Source organism: Betta splendens, chromosome 6 (genome assembly GCF_900634795.4).
Source record: "Betta splendens chromosome 6, fBetSpl5.4, whole genome shotgun sequence".
Classification (NCBI taxonomy): Eukaryota; Metazoa; Chordata; class Actinopteri; order Anabantiformes; family Osphronemidae; genus Betta; species Betta splendens.
The window spans coordinates 13,809,143-13,831,549 of NC_040886.2; the positions used below are offsets into that span (position 1 = coordinate 13,809,143).

Sequence of the window (22,407 nt, forward strand, 5' to 3'; positions counted from 1 at the left end):
ATTAACAACCTGACTTGTTTGTTTATGTTACAGTTCATGTAAAGGTCTGAGCATGTCAGCATGAGGGTGCTTCATTTGGGTTTGGAAGCATTCTACTGGTGATTCAAATATCTAATTCAATGAGGGAAAAATTCAGGTTTTGCCATTAAATGGAACCCATTGAACCAGAACGGTTCTCATGAAACTCAACATCACTATGAATGCATTGTAATATATTTAGTACATCAATGAAAAGTCAGCTTCATACACTCACTGACTTTACAGTTTTTCTGAATTGATAAAACCCTCTACGTAGCTTTTCCATGGCTTGTAGGAGGTGAGCACAAGTATCAGGTTTCCGGTCATACACTTTCCACCACCAGGCCGAGTATGCAGCAGAAAGATGTTAAAAACCTCAGATTCAAGATTGATTCAAAAAACTTTAATAATCCCAGAGGGAAATTATTTTGCACACTTTGATTGCTGTCACAGATGGAGGTACACACAAGAAGATAGGGAGATTAAAAATAAGAATGCTAACACATCTACACATACTTACATCAAGTCTAATTACTGTTGTCTAATAACATCTAATTACTAGCTAAAGTTTATTGGGTACAGGTAATTGTGTAAAGCAGTCACACTATTGCAACCAACGACATAGTGAGGCTGCTCTACAGTATTGTTGTGACGCAGTGGCTGCACTTTACTGTACCGTGCCCCTTACTGTCAGTACACCAACCGGTTTTCCACGCTGAAGGTTCTGATGATGGCGGCAACAGTGAAGCCACTCAAACGTGGCTGCACTCATTACTCAGCCTCCCTCTTAGTCCCCATGGACAGGGACATGCTCAACTACAGTACAACAGTGGCTTGAATTTCATCTGAGACTGCTTGTCTCCTTGTTCTTTTCCTCCTTCTCTTCCTTCTTTGACATATACCTTAATTTAGTTTTTGCTTACACACTTTTTGCAAAATATGTCTAAACTCTACACACAAGCCAGTCAGACGTCAGCACCTGGAGATAAACAACTCACATCAACTCACATCTTCACTATTAACAAATATTTGAAGGTCACAGCAACTAACAGACTGCTGGATCAATGTCTTCCAGAGGTCGTGTTTTCATTGGCTGCTCCTCTAGCACCCATCTCTAAGGTGTTACTAATATTTGGCTCCTCTTCATCCTGGTTATTTCCATCGGTACATTTTTTACGTAGACATTTATATGCTTTATATAGTACGAGTAAAAAAACACAGCCTAAAAGAATCCCAAGTCCAATGCCCTAAGGAAGCAAGGAAGAGAGGAAATAAACTATTACCAATGAGTGTGATGGCTGTGTAAACATATACACCGTTCACAATAAGTTAGGAATATTGTGAGAGACTCCTTATAATTGTCTAAATTTCAGGGTAATAGATATTAAACTATTGAACATGGTGTTTATTCTCATACATTATTAGTAATTAACACCATTTTCATTAATTTAATATCTATTACCCCGAACTTTAGACATTTACATGGAGTCTCTTGCAATATCCCTAACCTATTATGAATAGTGTAATACAATGTTATATTCAAGATTCAAGTTTCAAAATCTTCATTATATATAGATCCCTCTTTATAGAGGGAAATTGCTTCGCCTATTTTTGATTGCAATCAACACAGGCAGAGAAACAGAAAGAAAAGAAGGGGAACTACAACGGAACAACAGAATAACAGTAGATATGTTTTGTACTGATATATACAAAAGTATTGTGTTTTAATGTGCACAGTTTGATGGCCACAGGTAGGAAGGCTCTCTGGGGGCATTCTGTGCACCAAATGCTGATCAGCCCCTTGCTAAAGGTGCTTCTTGAATGCTCATAAATGCGCATAAAAATGTTCTTCATAAATTATTAGATAGAGCGATATCATTTGTACATTACCTGAGATTGATAGTACCACGTCTGGGTCAGGCTCATTCTCTCCATGTATAAAGTGCTGTTGGCAGGTTCACAATATCTCTGGGGTTTAGCTTTGTCAATGACCACATACCTGCCTGACCAGTAAGTCTTAGCACAGGCATAGTATTGACCGTCAAAGAAGACCAGGATGAGCCACATTATGGCAGGAACTGGGCTAGAATGTAGAAGCTTCTTCCAGTCTTGTTGAACGTTGCACTTACATCCGTGAATAACAAGCATCAGCACAGAAGCAGCAACTCCAGGCAAAATTATAAATGCTGATCCAAACAGAGCGTTCAGTGTAGGATCACAAGGACACGCAAAGTCTATCTCTATAAACCTCTCTAAGCCAGTGAGGATCAGGCCAAAAAGCACATTTGATGCTAAAGGACTTTGTGACAACTCACTTCTCAGTGTGGAGATGAAGTGCTTTTGTAATTGTTTTGTCTTATCAGATGCTATTGCTGTAACAAGAGAAAAATAAAGATGCAACATTAGTGACATAGTAACACAGAGACTTCTTATTCCTGCATAAAATCTTTTTTTAATCCTGTTGTCTAACTGTGTAGTCTTTCATTGACTGCAGCTATTGTGGAGTGTTATTAAGGAATAATTTAAAAAAAAACTATTTTTTCTTGGTTCAGATTGCATGCTATTTATTTAATAATGAGACATCCACCGACCTGTATGGATAATAAATAAAACAAAAGCTTTATTACACCTACCGGTTGTTTTTCTAGAGAGACTGGCCATGGTGATGTTGTGATCTGCTCAAAGGTCTTGTGATAAAAACCTCACTCCAGCACTGGACTGCTCCTTTGTAATGTCTTGTGCTCCATTTTTACTTTCAGTTTTCCTGTGTTTATATTTTCAAGTTATTACAAACTTGTTAACACTTGCAGGCAGGACTGACACCAAGCGGTTAAAGGCAGCCAGTCTACCTAGAATCAATATGTTTTGCATAACATGAAGGTCTTTGAGTGGGACGTCTAAAAACGAGAGTATATGTGACACATACTGTGGATGGCAGATGGTTATAATGCTTCTTAAAGGAAACCATGCAGCTGCTCACATGGCTGCACAGAGATCAGCCTATGAAACCACTCGACCAGGCAGTGTTTTGAATAAAGCATGGGATCAGATATAAAGGAGCCGATCACCTGCAGACACAAACACACAAGATGCACCTTGAGTCATGGGTGCTTTTGTGAATGTGGCCTTGTTCATCACACTCATCTGGAGTTTAATTTTATATGCAGTGTTCAAATACTTGTTGGAAAGAAAATAATGAAGAGCAACATATTTTTATAAATGTTCTTTTAATGTGAATATTTTTTTTAAAAAAAGATTGGGGTTTCTTTGCAAAAAAATAGAGGAAAAAAAAGTCGAAGTATAATGTGAACATAACAGGAAACCATGTCAAACCTGTCACAAAGGTGACTGACTAGTGTGAGCGGCACAGTGAGTTGGCAGGAAGTTAAATGATGGTTTTGCAACTTTGCAACACCTTCATAGCTGTTTGCAATTGAAAAGTGCAGAAAGATTCATTGCTACAATGTCAGAATGAAATCATGATGAACTGTATTCTGTAGCTGAAGCTAATGCACAATTTTAGGTTTAATTTAAATAGAAGATTTTATTACAATTCAAAAACAAACAGTAAAAAAGCTGGTAAAAGCTTCACCGGTTCTTTAAAACTTATAATAACAATGCATTATATTTGTTACATAAGTGGAAATATTGCATGTGCTGTGAGTGCTCATAATGAATTACATCATTATTTTTTAAGTATATATTATGCATGACTACTGTAAGCATGACAATGTCATGGATCATGTACATAAGGAGGTTGACACATACAGTACATGATATATATTTACAGAAAAAAATTTAATATTGATAAAGAAAACAGAACTAATTAACTAAAAGTAACATAGGAATTAAAGTTTAAGTAAAGTTCTAATAACACTAACAGTAATATTGAGTGAGAAATAAACATTTTTCATTCACTGGACAAGAGACCATATTCCTAGTTTAGTTGGAGCAAAACTCAAAATAACATCTATTACAACATATTTGTTCCAGTAAACCTTGAATGCAGACGATCTGAAAAGTTGTTGCTTGCTTTGAAGCGACAACCTTAACAGTTCACACGCATAGAAATGCTTGGCTGCACAAGTAGACTTGGATAAATATGAACAGCTCTGATGCAAGTGGGAGGTCATAAAATGTTGGAAGATCTTGAAGTTGTTTACATTAACAACCTGACTCGTTTATTTAATGTCAGTTTATTAATGTTTACTTAAAAGGCCCGAGCACATCAGCATGAAGGTGCTTCATTTGGGTTTAGAGACACTTACTCTACTGTTGGTCCAAATATCTAATTCATCTGGGCACAAAAGCTGGTTTTCCCATTAAAGGGAAATAACACAAAAGTGCTCATGGGACTCATCACTGTGAATGGGCTGTATTAAACCTGGTACATCAGTGAAAAATCAGCTTGCTGTCCTCATTGACCACCTTATTACTGTAGATATACTTGTCCTCCTGCGAGAAACCTGGATGAAAATGCTGAACCCAAAGTTCGGACCAAAGGTGAAGGGGTGCCACCAGATGCACTAACTCACCATCTTAGCTGCGCAGGCAGGCTGCAGTCCATCTCAGCTGACAGTCGAGGAAGAGGCAAGATTCACCACGAACTGGTTGACAAATGGTGAATTGGTTTATTGCATCAACTCTCTTTAGGTATTGCTATTATTCTAAGAATGCCTGTACCTCTTCTTCTTGGATTAGCTCACGTAGACCTGTGGCTCTTTCCTCTGGCCTTTGAATAAAAAGCCTTTGGGAGCATTTGAATAGTCCAAATAGAGCAAGGCTGCCTATCAGAACCACAATTCCCATGACCTAACAGTCAAAGAAAGTCACAAAGTTAACTATTAATGTTTGAAATGTATGTATGAAATAGAAATGATCAATAACTGAGACATCAGATTGTTCCCTACCTGAGACTGAAAGTACCATCTCTGGGTCAGGCGCATTCTTTCCATGTATGAGGTGCTGTTTGTAGGTTCACACCATCTCTGGGGCTCAGCTTTGTCAACGATCACATACCTGCCCGACCAGTAAGTCTTAGCACAAGCAAAGTATTCTCCATCCAAGAAGACCAGGACGAGCCACATTATGACAGGAACTGAGCCAATAAGTAGAACCTTCTCCAACTCTTGCTGAGCTTTGCACCTACATCCTTGAGTAACGAGCATCAGCACAGAGGCAGTAACTCCAGGAAAAAATAAGTACACTGATGCAAAAAAAGCATTAAATGCAGGATCACAAGGACACGCAAACTCCATATCTATAAAATTCTCCAAGCCAGTGAGGATCAGGCCAAGAAGCACATTTGATGCGAGGGGACTTTTTATAATCTCATTTTTCAGTCTGGAGAGAAATAGATCTTTCCCGTGAGGAGCTACTGCTGCTGTACAAAGAAAGAGTGGAGATGAGAAACTGGAGATACCGCGATGCGACACATACAGTGATACTGTATTTCTGGATAATAAATGTGATTTTACCTACCAGATACTGTCTTAGAGACACTTCCCATCATTATTGATCTGCTGTGTGATTAACGGCTCCTCCGCATTCTCTCTGCTCTTCCCTTCCTTCCATCCTACTTTCAAGTTGTTTGTCACATCAAGTCAGCTTAAACTTGTGAACGCATGCGTTAACCACAACACTGAACATCACTTTCCTTCCGTTGCAGTACCTTACTTACTGTAACAACTTAACCATTACAAATCTGAATTTCATCATGGTAAAGTATGAGGAATATGGTGCTGTATGCTCGAAGATGAGAAGAAATCACAAAAAGCTCTATTAACGTCTAACAGCTTTGACGTCCCAAAATTCACCACAGTTGTACTTTATGAGCCACCAAGAAAACATCAGTCTCTGCATTTGACTCATGGCTCATGGAGGTGAGTAATGTGGGAAACACACACAACTTGTTGAAGGCTGCTTTACAGCAGGTTAAGAATCACCTTGTTGCAGTAAATGTACTTCTAGTATAAATACAGGTGCAACTGGAGGGTTCAGGTGTGTCAGCATCCTGACCAACAACCAGACCTGAAGGTCTCAAGCATCTTCATAAGATGCTTAATGAAACACAGCTGCATCCTGAACCCACACGGTGTCTCCACTGCAGTCAGTTCTAATGTAATCCAAGGCTTTGTAAGAAGAAGACTTATCTACGTCTCCACATTATAAGTATACCTATATTTATTTTTAATATAAGTATACTCGGTAATTTGGACCTCTGGGAAAATATTATAACAGTAAGAAAAGAAAAGAAAGTCTGCATTTTTATAAGTGGTCCTTTCTATTTATTCTTGTAGTTCATTACAAAATGTAGAGCTGCAATTTTAAATTTAAATGTATTCTGTTGACATTTGGGCGCATTAAGTTTGTTATGTTGTGCACTAATCCGCCACTAGATGGTAATGAAGATTAGAGAATTAATGCGTGTCCATCTACTGAAGGTTTCTTTTTGCAGTATGTCCAACAGTGAGTGATTGACTTGTCTCTAGTTACAAATTATTATTTAATCCTTTATGTGTAGAAGATGTGAAGTAGATTAGCAGCTGTCAACTCATCAGGGCATTTAACAAGGTTCCCCAGAGAAACTGAATGAGTGACTGATGATTAGCAGGACATCTGAGTGTTGGAAGCCACAGGAGAATCACATAAGATCAACATGGAAAAGGTTGATGAGTCCTCAGTAAAAAGTGTACTTTGGTGGAACCAAACAGATACTGTATACACAAGAGGATGGCAGCACAGAAGGATCAACAGATCAGGTCTAGTGATTTTACATTTAGAAGAAGTTAAATTTAAGTTGAATACACTTTTTACTGTTGCATCCAAGTACTAAAACAAGGCAGGACTACCTCAGGCAGGTTCAGAGTGGTATATTTGTAGGTATTGGGTCCATATTGTCCCTCCCGTCTATAATGTCAGGTTGAATATTCAAGATGAAACAATTGCAAGCATAAAATCTTAATCTATGAACCAATAATCAAACACTACAGTGTGGACTAATCAAAATTATTCCAGGATATTATTACATGGCTAAACTTAATCAGTCTATCTTTTTCTATAGCAGTTGGAAACAATCTGAAATGTGAATGAAACGTTCTAAAACCACATTAATGAATAAAGAAATTATCATATTTTCACAAGAGAAACTGATTGAGTTGATTAGCATCAAAGAACATGGATACTGATAGAGGCACACTATCTTTAAATTGAACAGGAAATTTAACAGGATCTTCCTTATCCCTCCCGACTACACAGGCACGAGGAGATAACGATTATAAAACCTGCAATGCGGATTAATTATGAAAGGGAAAGACTTCATCTGGACTCAAAGTTCAAATTCAGGTGCACCAGAACTTTCAACCGTCATGAAACCAACGTGTTCAGTAGATAAAATTGTGCTATTTGATGCAAGATTGATTCATTTACAATGTTTTTTGACTAACTAACATAACTGCAAAATTCCAGAGAGCCAGGATTAAAGCCACATTGCATCAAATTCCATCCTGTTTAACTTCCTTAACTTTCTCTTTCTATTTTATCCTTGCATGCTGCATGCTAGTGAATTAGCGAAATTGTGAATTCCCTTTGTAAATCTTAAATAAAAGAAACACAATGAGTTGAGAACTTCTTCAGTATTTTACTTGCAATGAGTGAGCTGTTTACAACACAGGAAACTTCCTCTCACTGAAGACAAGAATTCAGCTCATAATATATATTCCACTCTGGGAGGTGCATAGTCACAAAGTACGTGGGAAATATCTTCTACACAAAGCAAGAATTGGGCACATCAAATAAGGATGCTACAGTCTGGTACTCCCTACAGTATGTCTTGCAGAGCAGAAGGGAGAAAACTTCAAGGCCATACCACATCTAACAAGGTCACAGCAGATCAGCAAAATAAATTCCAACAATGTTTCAATAATTAAAATGCAGTATTTTTCCAACAATTCCTCTACACAGGCTTCACATATACAACCACCAGCTATCATAGCCAGAAATCCTCAGACGACTCAGACATTGCTGAATGTGTTCCTTTAGAACACATCCATCATGGACAGTCCCTCTCATCTATTGCTTGTGCAACAGTACACAAGAAGATGCCCCAGCACAGAAGAACCAACACATCATGTCCAGTGTGCGTATGTCCATTAAGCGAAGTTAAAGTTGAGTTAAATGTACCTTATATTATGTAAAAAGTGTTTCACCAGGTTCTTAACTGTACTGTACCTGCATTTCATCCAAAAACTAAACAAGACAGGACAAGCTCGGGCAGGTTCAGGGTGGTGGGGCTGTAGGTATTGGATCCATATTATTGTCACTTTGCTAATCAAGTTACTCCAGTCAAACATAGAGATAAGCATAACATCTTGCAACTTACTTCACCACTGTCTATAATAGCACTTTTTGTGTGACCAATAATCAGTATTTTGGCCCAATGTAGACTACTTAACATCATTCCTGAATACTGATACATGGCTAACATTTATCAGTCAATATTTATTTCTATGTAATGCAGCATATGCTTGACCTCCCCTAAATAAAGAATAACATATGTGCTTATCACATTCACTTAGATTTAAGACGCACTATGGAGAAACAAGTTTCATGGAAACAACTTTAAATGTGAATGACAGCAAAGGTGATTTTGCATGCGATCGTTTATTGACATATTCTCATTATTATTCAAGCATGTACTAATTGGCCTGATAGCTCAGTTGGTAGCGCAACAGCCTCAGAAAGCAAAGATCTGCGGTTTAATCCCCTGCTTCGGCTTCAGGTGCATCCTTGAGACACTTCACATTACTTTACTTTATTATTATTATTATTATTATTATTATTATTATTATTATTATTATTATTATTATTGTTGTTGTTGTTGTTGTTGTTGTTAAATATGCATAAAATTCTATATTCAAAACCTTGTACCTGCAAATTAAACCCCCACCCATCAATAGATGTTAGTTTGTTTTTGTTTTATGGTTTAAATTATTATATTTATATGTATTTATATGTATTTAAGTAGTGGCGATGATAAATTCTCAAATTTAGGAACTTTAATATTATTAAAAACACAATTAATTATTCCATACAAGAAATCTTGTTGTCTAAACTAAAAGTAAAACCTGTAACATCAATAAATGTTAATATGAATCCGTTGGATCAATGTTCTTTAAGGTGTCTCTTTCAGTGCAAAACTGTTGACCTGTTTCTGTTAGCTCTATACCATTACCAGTATCTTTCCACTGTTCATCCTGGTCTGTTCCATCAGTATTTCTTTTTTGTACATATTCATATGCCCCATATGCCATGAGTAGTATGGCATAGACCAAAACAATCCCCAGTCCAATGGCCTAAGAAACCAAGGAAGAGAGAAATAAACTATTACCAATGAGTGTAATGGTTGTGTAAACATATATTAAAGCTTTATATTGAATGCCAATGTTTTACATGAATGATTTAGACATATTGGATTTTTAATGACCTGAGAATGAAAGTACCACTCCTGGCTGGTTTTTAGTTGTGAGGTGATGTTGTCAGGTTTGCACCATCTCTGGTGTTCAGCTCCATTGATCTCCACAAAACTGCCGTTCCAGTTTGTCATTGCACAGACATAGTATTGACCATCCAAGAAGAGCAAGATGAGCCACATTGTGAATGGAACAAGGCCAAAAAGTGGAAGATTCTCTCTTTCTTGGCGAAACTTGCACTTACATCCCTGAACAACAAGCATCAGCACAGAGGCAGTAAATCCTGGAAGGACAAAATATGCTGATGAAAACCCAGCGTTCCACTTGGGATTACAAGGACATGCAAACTGCATCTCCACTGCCTTCTCTAGGGCAGTGAGGACTAAACCAAGAACAATATTTGATGCGAGGGGACTATTCATGAATTTGCCTCTCAGTGTGGTGAAGAACATTTTTTTCCCTTCAGCTGCTGCTTCTGCATAAGAAGATAATAATGATGAGAAACAAAATGAGACATAGTTCTTTTTTTACACAAAACCTCCCTTCATAATACTGTCCATATATACATTTATTCATTTGTAAAACATATTCGGTCTCTTGGTACAACAAAGAGATTATGGAGATTTATTTCCAGCAACATCAAAACTGAAAAAAATGAAATCCTAGCGGTCTCTACAGTAAATGTCACAAACTCAAAATCACTTACTCATATCCACTGACAATAAATTAAACACAAACTAATGTAGAATTCCACCTACCCACTGTTTTCCTTGAGACAGTTTTCCTGTCCATCTTTAGTTTCCTACTCAGATTTGTTTTGCACAAGTAACATACAGTATCCTCTTGTTGCCTCTTTTCTCCCTGTTATTTATACCCTCTAACTGTGACGCCTTCCTTCAATCCCACCTTTTTTTCATTTCAGGCTGTTGTAAATTTTCAAACACATACGTTAGCTACAAGACTGAACTTGAATACATTTTTCTTTGTGGTGTCATAACGTACAAAAAAGTTCATTGTGTTTGAGGGTGAGCTGGAATCAAAAATGCCAAAACTGGTACCAAACTAATCACACTGATACCCGCAGTCTCTGCATGTGACCAAGGAGGACAGGGTTATACTGCAAATGCAGCAATGATGGGAATATTCCTCTGCTTATATAGTTTAAAAACATTTTCCAAATGACAAAGTATCGGTCAAAGTAACATTTCCAATAACACCAAAACTAAATCAATAATGAACATACCATGCAGTAAACTATAAATTACAATTTACATTGATCAAAATCTTTTTGTTTTCCGAATTTGTTTTGTGCTGTATATTATACCCAATTCCTTTGACACCCTTCCTTCAGTCCCACTTTCTTTTTCAATTTTAGTCATCGAGAATTTGTAATCACATACGTTTGGAACAAGACTGAACTTGAACTTGAATCTTTCCTGTGGTGTGGTAACCACCAGTATTGAATAAATTTAAGTTGTAAAAAACACTCTTGACCATTTTAGTCGGTACATTTGTCGGACCCATGCTTCTCTTTTCTATACCATCTATTCTTTTTTTAAAATCCTGGAGGGCGTGCATTGCTGACAGGCTGGTCAGAGAACATGGCTTAGATACAGCATAACAGGTTGTGAAGCTTTTCTGTGCTCATACAGTAATTGTTAGTCATGCACAAAAATGGGAAGGAAAATGAAAGTATATCTAACATGCTGTCTGACAGGTTTAGCTGTTATGATGTGCATGTGTAACAATTATATTAATATAATGTGGTGGAAGAGGCAGATGAGAGAGTTGTCCTTTGTGTGATTTATTATAAAAATAAATAAAAATAAATATAATGGGGAAAGCAAATCAAAAACATGGATGTTGATCGTGCACATCAACAAACCAAAAACCAGGAGATCAGTGCATTGACCAGTTTCATTCACAGTCCCCCCAGCCCCCAAAATCCTAACTTGGCTTGGCCCGGTGAGAGAGATTTCTTTTTTGAAACTTTTTTTTTAGGATGAAACATTTCAATTTGTTGGGAAAAAATCTTCTATTTGGTTGAAACGCTAAATTTGATTAGTAAAATTGATCAAAATAATAATAATCCCAATAATAAATTTTGAAAAGTCTGCTCTGGGGGGCGAGACGACGGTTGCTGAAGGTTGGCTCGTGGAACCGAGCATTCGTCCGTACTGTGAGTGCAGATCTGAGCGCAGTCCACACCGAGAGTGGGAGACGAAAAAAAAAGACGGCTTTCCTGAAGGACGGAGTGCGTTTGCAGTGGGACGTTTTCTCGAGACACGAGAGACCCGGGTCTTAGAAGGGCCGGACGGTGAGGGATCACTTCCGGGAAGACTCTGTCGCTAGATCTGAGCAGGTCCCTTTTTCCGGACACGTCCGTAAAAAGAAATTAAGGGAAGGTTCCGGCCGGAACACAAAAAATCTAAGACAGGAAACTGCCGAACTCTGGAAGACGGGTTCAGGGCAATCTGAGTCTTCACCACCAGACAGCAACCTTACATTAATGATGAGTAAATATGGTTATTTGTGCGTTTCATCTTTCCATGAGTGGGAAACTGGTTTCATGGGTTCAAAATGAGAATCCCTTAGCGTAACAGTCAACGCACCTTAAAAGACAAATTAGATACAAAAGAACAGGAGATTTGAAAAAAGCAAATCTATCCAAATTAAACCTCTAAAAGAAACAAAAAAGAGATGAGAAACACACACATTCTTGTACTTGCAGTACATTAAAGTGAGGACCTCCATTGTCCTCAGTGACTCCCACAACGTCTGCAGCCATCATGTTCTGGGCTCATCAGACTCACCAGCTACTACAAGCCCTGCACCAGCATGAAAGGACTGTGTCTGAAGCTTCAGAGGACGTAAAACTGAGATACAGCTGTGTGTCTGACACAGACTCCTGCTTATGACATTCTTCAGCAAAGGAGAACGAGAAAAGAGAAAGAGCAAAGTGAGCTCCATCTAAGAAGACGTGCTCTGACGCAGACACTGGTTGAAACAACAGGAGACCTCAGACGTGATTGGCTCAATGGAGCTGCATCCAGGATACATCTGTCATGGCTGTGGTCAGGAGGGGCTTTGAAAGAACAAGTGTCCCTGCTACGTCAAGCTCCACCCACTCAGGCGCTCACATCAGACTGATGGTTGGGGAAGGAGGAAGGCGACAAGACGTAGAACACGGTACCGCAAACACACACACACATTTCCACGCATGCAATGAAGAAACACGCTTATAGCTGAGACACGCTCAATTAGTCCAACTCTTTGCTCAACTGATCTAAATTCATGCTTATTTGCTTGCAATAAAGAATTGCTTTTTGCTCAAAACATCCCACAGTGATTTTAAAATGATGGCAACCAGCTAAATGACAACTGCTGCATGAATTTGCAGTCTGATGGGTTTAAACTATTTCGATTTGCAACAAATTCAGTAATAAAATCCTCCATGTTTCTAAAAAGAATTGTGCACAATATAGGTTTGTCTGGCCAGACTATAGGGAAAACAAAGAAGACTGAATCAGACTATTAATGACTATTAAAGGGGAGACGACTATTAGAGAAAAGTAAAAATATTTACTGTACATACCAGACTATTAAAGAACAACTTACTATTTCACTGTCTTGTGCAACATCTGACATCAACACATATTAACACTTATTTTTGCTCTCAAACGTATGCCCAGTTAAACCTACAGTATAAGGAAGATTGATTTCCACTCCAGACGGAGTGATGGTTACATCTACACACATTGTAAATAATCCCTCCTGTTGGTGTTAACGTCAGCTCAGCTACTCAAATCATTGGCTGCTGAGGCACATGTGAAGCAGGCTGCATCACATGTGATACCAGCTCCAGAGATGCATCTGACCTGTCTTGTACAGCACATGTGTCTTTTGGTCCTGATAATAAGTTTGACATAACAACATTGCATGTTTTTGTTTTTTTTAGATATTTTCTGCAGAGGCCGCTCTGACGATGTAGGTTTGATCAGAGGCTGTGAACCAGTGGTCATCACACCTAAATCTGACCACAGACCATGTAAACAACAACACCCTCTAAAAGGAAGCTCTTGGCGTTACTGCAGTCTTCAGTCGGCTCCTAATTTGGGTCTTTCTGCTCTGACCCTACACGACCTTTCACTCAAACAGTGGATGAGAAATCAGGTTTTACGACTTCTGTTTTTTTGTCCTGTAGCCTATTTTCCTGCTTCATCCAGCTGCTGCTGAACTGTCACAGTGTCTATGAGCAGTGGCTGCGACAGAGAAAGCAATAACAAACAAACAAACAAACAAAGAATAACAGTTCAACGCAGTGAACAGGGCATTTAACAATGAATGAGTTAATTAGCAGAACATCTGTGATGGGACATTACGTATTTTTATGGGCAACATGTTCATAAGGGTTGGAGGCAAAAGGAGAATCATATAAACAAGTACATCTGATGTGCTTACAGCTAAGCATGAACTACTGTATCTGAAGCCCACAGGAACCTTATCTGCAGCACTCCACCACACCCATATTCCTGTTCCAATGAAACTTGAATGCAGATTGCCCAGAAAACGACAAACTAATGCTGTACCCTCTCAACAAAAAATTGTATTTTCTCTACGAGATAAGAGAAACTACAGTATATGAGGGTTAATATTATTAAAGACTGTCCTCTTGGCTTGCTTCTGTTAGCTCGAAAGGGTACCAATATTTGGCTCCTCTTCATCCTGGTCTTTGTCATCAGTAGGTTGTGTACGTAGACATTTATATGCTCCAAATAGTAAAACACAGACCAAAAGAATACCAAATCCAAAAGCCTAAGAAGCCAAGAAAGAGAAAATATAAATTATTACTATGAGTTTGATGGTTGTGAATACATCTAGTACAAATTTGTGTGATAGTGTGGGATATCAGCTTTTTTCGTACTTGAGACTGAAAGTACCACGTCTGGGTCAGACTCATTCTCTCCACGTACGAGGTTCCGTTGGTAGGTTCACACCATTTCTGGGGTTCACCTTTGTCAACAATCACAAACCTGCCTGTCCAGTCTGTTCTTGCACAGGCATAGTATTGACCATCCAAGAAGACCAGGATGAGCCACATTATGAGCGGAACTGGGCCAGAAAGTGAAAGCTTTTCATGCTCTTTTTCAACTCTATACTTACATTCATGAATAATAGCATCAGAACAGAAGCAGTAACTCCAGGCAAAATTAGATACACTGACCCAAACAATGTGTTCCATTCAGGATCACAAGGACACGCGAACTCCACCTCTACAATCTTCTCTAAGCCAGTGAGGATCAGGCCAATAACCATATTTGATGCAACAGGACTTGTTCTTAACTCACTTTTCAATATGGAGATGAATTGTGTTTGTAATTGTTTTGTCTCATCAGATGCTAATGCTGCAAAAAGAGAAAAATAAAGATGCAAAGTTAGAAACATAGTAACATAAAGACATTTTTACTCCTTCTGCATGAAAAAACCCAACAATCTTGTTGTCTAACTATAAACCTGTGAACGCCCTGAAAATAAAATAAACAATCTAGAATTCATATCTTAAAATATTCAGGAGAAGCATTAGAGACAAAAACACATGTGTATAACTAAACTTTCTGAAAGTAAATTTTATTTAATTTAATGAAAATATTTTTAAAAAGCTTAAATATTTAACTTCAGAAATTCAGTTTATGTTTAATTATTGTTTCATATTTTTAAATTATAAAGACAACTTGTTTCTAAAAGATACTCATTTAATTTTGTCTCAGTGACTTTTAAGCCATTAAGTATTTATTTCTAAAGTATATTAAAGCTTTCTAGAACTCAACATAAAACTGTCCGCATGAATAATAAACAACACAAAACCAATTATAATTACACCTACCAGTCACTCTACTAGAAGGATTGACCATGTTGATGTTCCAGTGTCCTGCTCAAAGGTCTTGTAATAAAAGCCTCACTTGAGTACAGTACTGCTTTCTAGTAAATATGTTTTTCCTATTTCCTTTCTATTTGTCTTTTTTTTATCAGTTACTGTACAACCTTGTCAACTGTCAACTCTGACACCAAGCGGTTAAAAACAGTACTGCACATTAAATGACAACACAAGCCTGTGAAATTTGTCCTGGTCCTGTCCTGCTGACGTTTATTATCAGTACACTTAAAATATCCATTTGATGTATTTTCTCCATGTAAAGCTGAATCAAACATGACTGTAGCCATTTGTAAAGAGTGTGCCAAAAGTGCACAAAAGCACTATACACAGTTATGCTTAAATGGGTAAATGAGCATTAGCTTTGCTGAAAACCTATAAATGAAAAGCTCTGTTGCAAATAGGAGGTCATAAATTGTTTAAACAGAGGTTTTATGGTTTCCTTTGTTTGGCGTCTGACAGTTAGAGCAAAGTCTGGCAGATATTGCAGTGAGCTTATTGTCTAGTATCTACACACTACAGTATATTATGTGTACCTAGTATACTTTGTGTTACAATGTGTTGAAGTAATTACAGTTTTGAGCTAATATCCAGTACTGTATGTATTGTATGGACCTAACGTCTGGAGCAGTAATAAAAGGGTTCAACCACTGCACTCAGTGAACATCTTAGGCAAATATTCCTGGTAAGGATCTCATCTAAGACGGAGCCTAATGGTTCACCACACACTGGGTGCTAGTTTATAATAGGACACAAAGAACAAATCACTCTCACACTCACACACAATTTACTTTACACTTGCCAAATAACCGAACTATTGTACATGTCTGAAAGTTGAGTCAAGCAACTGGATTTCTCCCTTCAAGAGTAGAAATCTTTCACCACCTGTCCAGGTAACTTCTTTAGTCTGAGGAAAGTTAAGCTAGCGTTCACAAATGCATCCTTCAGTTATGTTTTATTTCATGCCTGTAATAAACAGGTGTCTTGGGTACACAAAGGACTGGGAGTAGTGACTAGTGACTCTACCTCCACCATTACAGGGTTGTTAATTCTTTTTTATGGGGGGCTTGTAAAGTGGTCCAGATCTTTGTCGGAACAGATGAAAAAGAAGCCTGATAAATTGGATACAATGTTGAGTCAGGGGCTGTTTAATTGTAAATGTAACACTTTCAAATCACTTGTCTTCTCTGTCCTGAATGTAAAAAATCTTATTCTTTGTAAATTGAAACCCATCAACTGACTCGTAGAAACTCGTCCACCCAAAGGACCAGACACTAAAGCAGAAGAGGAGCGACATAGAGTATGTGGCTTGTAGTCCAGTGTTTCAAGTTGTGCTTTAGTGAAATCAAGCAGGCATTTTCTGTGGGTATAGTTAGTTATAGTTATTTATTTTGAAGGTTTTCTGATCTTTTAGTCCGTTTATTTTCTACCTTTCTGTTTGCACCCATGTGGAACAGATTACAATTTTGTTATATTGTTATACAATATACAGAACAGAAAATATTGGATCAATGTCTTTCAGAGGTCTCGTTTTTAGAATCTTTCTCCTGTTCTAAGCACAAAGGTGTTACTAATATTCAACCCCTCTACATCCTGTTTATTTCCATCAGTAGGTGTTTCAAATAGACATTTATATCCTCCATAAACTATCAGTAGAAGGACACAGCCAAAAAGAATCCCCAGTGCCATGGCCTAAGAACAAAGAAAGAGAAAAATGTAACAAATACCAATGAGTGTGATGGTTGTGTAAACATCTACAGTAATACAATTTTTATATTGAATGACAATGTTTTTCATGAATTGGACTTTGAATTACCTGAGATAGAAAGTACCACTCGTGGGTCAGGCTCAATCTCTCCATGTATAAGGTGCCGTTAGCAGGTTCACACCATCTCTGGGGCTCAGCTTTTTCAACAGTTACAAACCTGCCTGACCAGTTTGTCACTGCACAGGCAAAGTATAAGCCATCAAAGAGCATCAGGATGAGCCATGTTATAAGAGGAGCTATGCCATAAAACAGAAGGTTTCTCCACTCTTGATGCTTGCACTCGCAGATTCTTACTCCTTTAATGGTAAGCATCAGCAGAGAGGCAGAAACTCCAGGAAGGACGAAATATGCTGATACAAACACAGTGTTCCATTTAGGATCACAAGGACACGCAAACCCCACCACGGCTGCCTTCTCCAAGCCAAGGAGGATCAAACTAAGAGCAGCATTCGACGCTAGAGGACTGTTCATTAACTCACTTTTTAGTCCAGAGATAGTTCCCCCATCTTGTGCCACTGCTGCAAAGAAGAGAAAATAAAGATGGTAAATTGATTAGGTGACACCAACCACTTCTTCTCCATATATATTGCATGTTATATATTGAATAATAAGACATAAAGTTGTCTGCATGGATAAAACTAACTATAATTACACTATAATTACACTTACCAGTTGTAGTAGTGGTCATGATGATGTTCCAATGATCTGCTCAAAGGTCTTGTGATAAAAACCTCACTCCAGCACTGGACTGCTGCTTTTTAATGTCTTGTGCTCCATTTTACTTTCAGTTTTCCTGTGTTTATTCCAAACTTGTTAACACTTGCAGGCAGGACTGACATCAAGTGGTTAAAGGCAGCACTGCGGTCTGAATTTTAAATAATTTGTCACGCTCCTGTTCTGCTAACGTTTAATAACAATGCACATGAAAAACATCTATATTCATTTGATGCATTTCCTTCCAAGTAAAGATGAATCAAAGACCACTGTAGTCATTTCCTGTGAAGGGGAAAGAAGATCTGCAACAGGAGAAGTAGAATATGTATTCTAAATGCTGAAACTCTAGTGGTTGTCATAGGTTTCACAGTGCTGGCACTGGTAAAATTAGAAAAGACATGCCTTGTGCAGAATGGGATCCCTAAAGAAACTGGAAGGTATCAGAGGTCCAATGGTACAGTCAATCTAGAATCAATATGTTTTGCATAAAATGAAGGTCTTCGAGTGGGACGTCTAAAAGCGAGAGTATATGTGACACATACTGTAGATGAGCAAATGGATTCCAGGAAGCAAATCATCCTAGAGTTTCCTTTTTTCTTCAATGAGCCTCATAAACTCTACAGATTCAGCTTAAAGAGCAGCGGGTCGTAACTGTGTCCAAGCTTAATAGACACATCTTTGCTGAGGCGCTGATGGCAGATGGTTATAATGCTTCTCACAGGAAACCATGCAGCTGCTCTCAAGGCTGCACAGAGATCAGCCTATGAAACCACGCAGTGTTTTGAATAAAGCATGGGATCAGATATAAAGGAGCTGATCATCTGCAGACACAAACACACAAGATGCACCTTGAGTCATGGGTGCTTTTGTGAATGTGGCCTTGTTCATCACACTCATCTGGAGTTTAATTTTTTTATGCAGTGTTCAAACCGATAAAGTAATTGTTGGAAGGAAAATAATGAAAACTAGAGCAAAATATCTTTATAAATATTATTTTTATTATTTATTTATTTATTTATTATTATAAATATTTTTGGTGAAAATGTAAAGACATTTTTTAAAAGATTTTTTTTTTTTGCCAAATCTAGAAAACAAAGAAGAAGAAGTATAATGTGAACATAACAGGAAACCGTGTCAAACCTGTCACCAAGGTGACTGACTAGTATGAGCGGCACAGTGAAAAAAAGTCGCCTCGTCTTCAGACGTTGGCAGGAAGTTAAATGATGGGGCAGCTTTGCAACACCTTCATAGCTGTTTGCAATTGAAAAGTGCAGAGAGATTCATTGCAACAATGTCAGAATGAAATCATGAATTATTCTGGATTTTTATTTAATCCGTGGAAGAATTGAAAACAAACACTTTAAATAAAAAAGACGGTAAGAATCTAAACTAATTCACCTGGGCACAAAATCATTGTTTTCCCATTAAAGGGAAATATAAATGGGTAAACACACATGTGCTCATGGGCATCACTGTAAATGGGTTGCATTAAACCTGGTACATCAGTAAAATCAGCTTGCTGCCTCCGCTGACCACTTTATACTGTAGTTACACTACTGTTGCAAGAAACGTGAATGACAATGCTGAACCCAAAGTCTGGACCAGAGATGAAGGGGTGCCACCAGATGCACTCACCCACCATCTCATGCAGGCAGGCGGCAGTCCATCTCAGGCAGGATTCACCAAACAAACACTGAATAACCTACGTCCTTGGATAACAAGCATCAGTGCCTGCGCTCGGCTCTCTCTTTAAAAACGCACCCAGCCGTGCAGCTGCTGCTGCAGGGAGAACACAGGGTGGATAATGCCAGACGCTGGTCACAAGACGTTTATCTAGAATTCTGAGGATCATGAGTTTATTGTCATGAACGTAGGGACATAGTTAGAGAGTTCCATCAAGATATTACTGAGGAACTTCATGCAGCTTTTGTTCAGCTGCCTCAGAAGGTTTGATGGACTCACATGGGACAAAGGCCAGACTAGACTAATGCAAAATTATTTTTTTATTGTAAAAGAAGCAGACAGACAGATATACAGAACTGTTTCAAAAGAATATTAAAGACAAGTTGTCATGTTTGGCATTTTATGCCATTTTTTAGGAAGACAAAAGTCAAATTCATATGCAGCAATGAGCATAGCAGGAAACAAGCAGGAAGTTTTAAACATGTCGCTCAGTTGTTCTCTGAATTATTATCTGTGAAAAACACAGTTGTCTCGCCTTGGGATGCTTCAACAGGAAGTTCAATGACTGCACGCTTTTGCAGCACTACACAGCTGTATGATTGTGAAAGGTATTAATTACATCAGTGCATCGCTTGACAATGTTAGAATAAAATCTGTGCAAAAGACATTTGACATAAACAGGATATATATTTACAGTAAACAAAAGCAATGCATAATGCATTTAAATGCATTTAAAATGAATGTTTTACTTCAGGTATTTAGGAAAACCAACTGTTAAAACAAGAACATGCTGTATTAATGCTTTAAATGTGTTTAAGTAAAGTTCTATTAACATCGATACTATTTCTGTGAATGAGGATAAATCACTTTTCATTCACAGGGCAAGTGCCCCATTTCTTGTGTAGCTGGAGCATCATGACCCAGAAGATCAGGTGTTCAAAGAACCACTGGTTTGTGGTTCTTGGAACGCCTCCAACTCTTCATTCTCTGGCTTCTGTAACTCTACTTTGTCTCCTCTCTGTCTCTCTTTTATCTCTTTCTTTTTCTTACATTGCATCAGGCCTTTATATGCTCCAAATAAAATGAGACAGACGATCGGAATGAAAACTCCAGCGAACTGTTAGACAAAGATACAAACAAAAAAAAATTTAACCTTTGTGGAATTAGCAATTAAATACAGACAAATGATAAATACACAATAGGAGACATGAGATTGTTCATTACCTGAGACTTAAAGTACCACGTCTGGGTCAGGCGCATTCTCTCCATGTATGAGGTTCCATTGGTAGGTTCACACCATCTCTGGGGCTCAGCTTTGTCAACGATCACAAACCTTCCAGACCAGTTAGTGTTTGCACAGGCAAAGTATTGACCATCCAAGAGGACCAGGACGAGCCACATTATGATAGGAGCCATGCCAAGAAGTACAAACCTTTCACAGTAATCGTTAACTTTGCACTGACACGTACACCCTTGAATAAGAAGCATCAGCCCAGAAGCAACAATTGCAGGTAAAATAAAAAACATTGACGCAAAGACAGCGTTCAATGCAGGATCACAAGGACACGCAAACTCCACCTCCACAATCTTCTCCAAACCAGTGAGAATCAGGCCGAGAAACACATTTGATGCCAGAGGACTTTTTATAAACTCACTTCTCAGTGTGGAGAGGTATAATCGTTTTCCATCTTTAGATAATTCTGCAAAGAAAAGATAAAGAGGAGAAACTAGAGAATTGTGATGTGACATATTCTCATTATATAATACATTGGTTTTCACCTACCTGATACTTTTTTACTGACACTTTCCATCTTTAGTGATCTGCTGAAACTTGTCAGATGTGATTAACAGCTCTTCTGCATTCTCTCTGCTCTTTAATTCACTCTAACTGTGACGCCCTTCCTTCCATCCTACTTTCAAATTGTTTGTCACATCAAGTCAGCTTGAACTTGTGAACGCATGCGTTAACCACAACACTGAACATCACTTTCCTTCCGTTGCAGTAACTTAACAACTTAATAACTGTTACTGCTGTAAATCTGAAACTGTTCATGTTAAATTATGAGGATCATGGTATTTTTGCAGATGAACAGGATTTAGGAACCGCTCCATCAACCTCTACTAATGTACCAGCTTTGACGTCCCAAAACAATAAATGAATCAATTATTGTTTATGAGCCACCAAGAAAACATCAGCCTCTGCCTTTGACTCATGGCTCATGGAGGAGATTAATGTGGGAACAACACACAACTTGAATATAAAGGTTGTTTTACAGTGTTGCATGTTCTTACAAGATATTATTCATGCACAACAAAAAAAGATGTAGTAGGAGAGTGTACCTGACACGCTAGACCTCTGAATCATTATTACAGTGAGAAGAGAAAAGGACAGTCTCCATTTTTAATAGTAGTTGTTTCTGTTTAATTTAAAAGTGTCCCACAAATGTTTTGATTATTGTAATTTAATACAAAATGTCAGAACTGCATTTTTTAAAATATATTCTGTTGTTTGGGCGCATTAAGATTGTTTTGTTGTGCACTTGTCCGCCACTAGATGACAATAAATAAGAGACAGAAGGAACAATGCATCAGGTCCAATGGTTAAAAAAAGTCTTTTAATGTGTTAGCAGTCTTTCAATCTGCATTGAACCATTGATTTGCATCTTGCATCCTGCTGCTAGATTTGAACCTGCTCTGACAAAAATGCTAAAATAACACTGCTACAGTAGCATAACATTTCTGCAACGCTTCACTGTGCATGCTTTTGTATGGAGAAGGATTCATTACACTACTGCATACTTTTAACACTGCCAGCATGCACA

General features: G+C 38.0%; 1 protein-coding gene across 6 annotated transcripts; it reads right to left on the bottom strand.

Moving 5' to 3' along the window:
• Window positions 1-21,528, bottom strand: LOC114857907 (uncharacterized). 6 transcript variants are annotated; one of them, XR_008694935.1, is made up of 13 exons: window positions 21,369-21,528; window positions 20,810-21,285; window positions 17,237-20,702; window positions 15,373-17,112; window positions 14,837-14,893; window positions 9,503-14,303; window positions 5,500-9,371; window positions 4,929-5,401; window positions 4,702-4,830; window positions 4,554-4,625; window positions 2,652-3,086; window positions 1,909-2,390; window positions 1-1,265 (listed from the first exon to the last, which is right to left on the bottom strand). XR_008694935.1 is itself a non-coding variant. In XM_055509673.1 (4 exons), the coding sequence occupies exons 1-4, from the start codon at window positions 5,528-5,530 to the stop codon at window positions 4,587-4,589; spliced, it is 669 nt and encodes a 222-aa protein (XP_055365648.1). In that variant the 5' UTR covers window positions 5,531-5,599; the 3' UTR covers window positions 3,140-4,586. The 6 variants fall into 6 exon arrangements, 1 of the variants encoding a protein (XP_055365648.1); XR_003786293.3 differs by lacking the exons at window positions 1-1,265; window positions 1,909-2,390; window positions 2,652-3,086 and having other exon boundaries at window positions 3,115-4,625; window positions 17,237-17,706; window positions 17,858-20,702; XR_008694934.1 differs by lacking the exons at window positions 1-1,265; window positions 1,909-2,390; window positions 2,652-3,086 and having other exon boundaries at window positions 3,115-4,625; window positions 9,503-9,963; window positions 10,247-14,303.
• Window positions 21,529-22,407: the final 879 nt, after the last annotated feature.

Excerpts from the sequence above, each read along its gene's own strand:
- LOC114857907 (XM_055509673.1), bottom strand. The coding sequence starts at position 5,530 with ATGATGGGAAGTGTCTCTAAGACAGTATCTG. Across the intron at positions 5,399-5,499 it reads TGTCTCTAAGACAGTATCTG|CAGTAGCTCCTCACGGGAAA; the intron begins GTAGGTAAAATC and ends TTTGTACAGCAG. Across the intron at positions 4,626-4,701 it reads AGCTAATCCAAGAAGAAGAG|TTCGTGGTGAATCTTGCCTC; the intron begins GTACAGGCATTC and ends TTTGTCAACCAG.